Below are 4,777 nucleotides of genomic sequence, written 5' to 3' on the forward strand. Positions count from 1 at the left end.
TGAGAGAGTGAGAGAGAGAGAGACTAACCAACCCCAGCAGATCATAGAGGCGTCAGACGGCCGCCAGAGCATCCCGGTTACGCACTGTTCAGAGGCCTCATCGACGGTTCGCAGCGCTAGAAACAGCTGGAGCAGACGTCAACATAGCCAGGCACACGGCTACAGCTACAGTCAGTAATGGAGAGCCTGCTGGATAATCCAATGAAAGCCGTTCTTTACCTGAAGGAGCTCACCACTATCGTCCAGAACCAACAAAGCCTGATCCAGACGCAGCGCCAACGCATCGACGAACTCGAGCGAAAGGTGGAAGACCTGATAGGAGAGAACCGGCAGTTGCGGGACCCCCATCACTACGTCCAGCAGCCCGCTCAGCATCACCACCACCACCATCACCCGACTCACCGCAGCGCCAGTCCCCAGGCGCCGGCTCACCTCCATCAGCACCCGGGGAGCAACAAAGCTGCTGTTCACCTGGGCCAGCAGGCACAGCAGCAGCCGCCGCCGCCGCCACCGCAGCAGCAGCAGCAGCAACATCAGCAGCAGATTCCCGCTCTATCAGCCCAGCCTCAGCATCATCCGACCCCTCCTGCGCCGTCCTCCCACCACCCGCAGCAGCTGCAGCTCGTCCCCACCTCGCCGCAGTCACCCAAAGCGAGCCAAGCCAGCCCGGACCCCGCCGAGGAGAACAAGAGGAGCCCCTGCTGCAAGACCCTGGTTCCGCAGACTCCCACCGCTCTCTGCCGCTCAGTTGGATTGGCCAGGAAAGCGGAGTAAGTAGCTTTTGTGCTGTGTGCGCTGTAAAAAAAAAATACATCTCCATTTTACAGTAAATTATGACGACCATTCGAATTTGCATTTTCAGATAAAACAAACAAAAAACCTTCCTATAATCAGCGCTTGATGAAAATCAGCTACTAGATTTTTGTTAAATCTCCATAACCATGTGGTCATTTGCCTTTTTTCTACATGACCTTTTACTGAAAGCTTAGAAACTACACAAGTGACATTTTTCACCCCACTGTTTGGGCTTCTGCTCCTGCCTCATAAAACACACATGGAAGACTCAATATTACATTCAGTGACCCTAATAAGATGGATATTTTTGCAGTGCACTCTGGCAAATTTCCTTGTCTAAATATAGCATATGTGTCTGGCCAGAAAACAATGTGACATCCTCAACGGCCACCAGATTTGATGCCATAGCCCAAGTAAGGGTCCCAGCTGAAATTGTGGGAACATTTTCGAGGGAAACTATTAAAGAAACAGAAAAATATGCAATCCAGTAAAAATTATGTACAATCAGATGATAGACACTGTATGAGTCCTGTGCTGGATTGTACGTAATTTACCTTTGATTAACTTCCCTTGACAAGCTGCGGCTTAATACCCTGACAGGTAATTCAAGCTCCTCCTGAATTTTCACATTATTCACTCGGTTGTTGCCCTGTTAAATATATTGCATGCTTAATGGATATTGACTTTGAGGACCCACACATTTTAACAGTGGTGGTTTGACTGTCACTACTGGGTGGGACTAAACACTGGAGATAAAGTATTTTTGGGTGACTTGTAACGGAACAGAAGTTTGGCAAAATGATACCCTCAACATTTTGCTCAACTTTGTCCCTGTAGATTTGCTTTCCTTTTCCCTGTGAGGTTGCAGTGCTCTGTTTTCCTGTGCGTCCACACTTTGAATGTGGAATGAGCTGAGTATTCTTTATAATGCATCTGTTTTTAGGCTCAGCTGAGGTAGCGATTTCACAGGTGCCCTGAGAGCGTGGTGACATTGTAGACACACATTTTAAAAGCAAATAAAATGCCTTCTCCTGAAGGCATATCACTGACTTTGCGACAGCATTTTCACATTGTCAAATAAAAAAACAAACAGCTACTGTATGATCACGTTTGATTGTACAGACTTTTAACAGCTCGTTCCTCATAGACTGGGAAGAGCATATCTGGAGGAAATAAAAGCAAAGACAGAAAGACTTAACAGTTGCCTATAAACCACAGCCTTTCAGCCTCAGCCCAGAGTTACTAAGCCTTGATACGTTTGAATCTATACTTCAAGTTTCTGGTGTCATACAGAGTTGATGTCATGAAAATTCAGTTATTCAGTTTGTTTAGTCCCATTTTGCAGAAAACAAAAGACCTGAAATGAATAGGTGAATAATCAGTTTGTCAAATGACTCATGAATCAGCAACTATTTTCATAATCAATTACTCGTTGAAGCCATTTCCCAGCCCCATTACTTGATAAATAGTTTCAGCCTTAAAGGAATTTCCGGAAAGTTGTAAAGAGTATAAAGTGGTATATAGAATAAGAATTTATCCTGCATCTATCTATCAGGACCTACTGACACTTATATATTTATATTGATGTAAAGTAGAATCTAGGTGGTACATCGGATCACAATACACATATTCCATCAAGTGAAGATAACGTTTGAAGTTGTATAAAATGTCCTCAGTTACTCTCTGTATTGAATTTTATTAGTATTAGTTAAACTTTTGCAGTGGTGACGTCTGATGGGAAAGTGTTCATGTTTCATTGTCAGCATTGAATAAAAATAGATTTAATGTGGCTTTTTTGACACAGAAAAACACCCTTTAATCTCAAAGTGAATCAAATCTCAAATACTAAATACTTCAATTTGCACTTCCTCCTCATTGCAATTCCCCCCCCATTCCTCTTTGCAAAACTGCAAGTCCAGCCACAGATTGACATATGCGCTCTGATTCGGCCACTCCGGGACATTCAAATTATTTGTGTTGAAGCCATTTGTGTGTAGCTTTGGCTTTATGGTTGGTCTGATTCTCTAACTGGAAAAACAATCTTCCCCCAAAGTCGCAGGTTTCCTGCTACACACTGCATCAGGTTTTCTCCATGATCTCCTTGAATTACAGATGCAGAGAGGCATCTACACTGCGTTTGTGATTAGCGTTGAAAACCCCACATTAAATCCCCTTAGGTTCAGTGCTGGAAAACAATAAAACATGCAATCTTTTACTTTTTATTTGCACTGTATGGGCTTCATAACTGTCCATTGTGCTGACTGCTATTTGCTTGCCACGATCAAGGTCACATGAATTGTCTTTGCCAGAGACACATCCACGCACACAGTGACACACACAACCCCATCTGTTCCACTCAGCTGCATTTGCATTGTTTGCTGTTAATCCAGATTGATTTATCATGCCATTAAGACATAATTCCTAAAGAGCGCAGGTCAGGAATAGTATACATTAGCATGGGTACCAGAAAAAACACAACTGCTTTGACATGGATTCACCCAGGCATGGACAAACCCACATGATAAGAGTTTTACTAAATAAATGTCAGGGGGATTCGATAAGTGGGTTCATTCGTGATTTACCAACCATGCGACCTGACAGTTTTGCAGAATGAATGAACAATGCAAGAGAGCGGCAGAGAGCTCGAGAGACTGCATACTGTACATTTTCTTATCCTTTATGTAAAAGCAGTGATACATGAAAGGTAGCAGGCGTGAAACAGCATTGTTTTTCCACTTATTGCATTGATCCTGCTCAGACAAGATGGTATATGGCTGTTCTGTCAGTGCTGCTGGAGAAGTAATACATTTCTGTTAACGGGTGGATGACAGGGACATGTCACAAACTTTCTAAAGAGGGTGCACATTATTCCTAAAGCCCCATGATACCTTGTGTGAATTATGAACGCGACTTCTGGTTACTGAACTGTCGTGTGCGAGAGTTAGCGGTATGGTGCAGGTGTCTTTCCTTGTTCTTGTCCTTTTCCTCTCACACCTTAAAGGAAAAGTTTGACATTTTGGGAATGAAATAGTTCCGTGTTGTATCGATCTTCTCATCTGTGTTAGCCTACAGTAAATATGAAGCTACTGCTAGCAGCCGTGTAATTTAACCTAATCTGTACAAACCCCCCACAAATACCCTGTAAAACAGCAATTTGACTTGTTTATTCTTAGCTTTTTGTACAGATTCAGGCTAGCTGTTTCTCCTAGTTTCCATTCTTTGTGTTATGCTAGTTAACCTAGCTACTAGCGGTATCTTTAAATATAGCATACCAAGATGAGAGTAGTAGGCCTTAGTGTTGTAGTATTTGAGACCAGTCTTGGTCTCAAGACCGGTCTTAAGACCACTTTTTGATGGTCTTGGTCTCGTCACGTCACAACCGCATTTGTTCTCGGTCTTGTCTCTGTCTCGGACATTGAGGACTCAGGATTTTATTTCAAGACCAGTCAAGACCATAACTTTGGGAATATGAATAAATTGCTTTTGCATTGTCTGATGTATTAACTTTTCTTGGATGCAAAATTATTGCTTCAAATTATTTCAAATAAATAACCAATAACGCTAATTAAAAATGTGTTGTTACCGTTAACGTCTGTCACCCTACCCGCGATGGTAGGCATGGAAAAGGAGTGTTGAATAAAGATGCTTACGTTGATTTCAGCCCTTAGTGTTTGTATGTGGGTGTTTTAATGGGAATGTGGATCTTTCAGATGAATTTGAGAAGTACCTATGATCTCATTCCACATGTTATTGTGTGTCATGTGATGTGGGGAACTGGTCCCTCCCTCCCTCGGTCTTGGTCTTGACTTGGTCTCAGCCCCTAAAAGTCTTGGTCTTGTCTTGGTCTCGATTATCTCTGGTCTTGGTCTTGACTTGGTCTCGGTTTGGGTGGTCTTGACTACAACACTAGTAGGCGTATTCTATCTTTTTATCAACTTTCAACTATCAGCAAGAAACCGTATTTCCCAAAATGTTGAACTTT

The 4,777-nt window shown here is 42.9% G+C and overlaps 2 protein-coding genes across 3 annotated transcripts in view; one reads left to right on the top strand and one right to left on the bottom strand.

Moving 5' to 3' along the window:
* st8sia1 (ST8 alpha-N-acetyl-neuraminide alpha-2,8-sialyltransferase 1) overlaps positions 1 to 4,777 on the bottom strand; it is a 62,563-nt gene that overhangs the window by 50,460 nt on the left and 7,326 nt on the right. The window lies entirely within an intron of this gene.
* Positions 49 to 4,777, top strand: part of iqsec3a (IQ motif and Sec7 domain ArfGEF 3a) — a 118,806-nt gene continuing 114,077 nt past the window's right edge. For both annotated transcript variants that reach the window (XM_046071633.1, XM_046071632.1), the window contains exon 1: positions 49 to 770. In XM_046071633.1, the coding sequence (XP_045927589.1) occupies positions 178 to 770 (593 nt within the window). In that variant the 5' untranslated portion in view covers positions 49 to 177. The remainder of the gene's footprint in view (positions 771 to 4,777) is intronic.

This window comes from Micropterus dolomieu, linkage group LG16, assembly GCF_021292245.1.
Source record: "Micropterus dolomieu isolate WLL.071019.BEF.003 ecotype Adirondacks linkage group LG16, ASM2129224v1, whole genome shotgun sequence".
NCBI lineage: Eukaryota > Metazoa > Chordata > Actinopteri > Centrarchiformes > Centrarchidae > Micropterus > Micropterus dolomieu.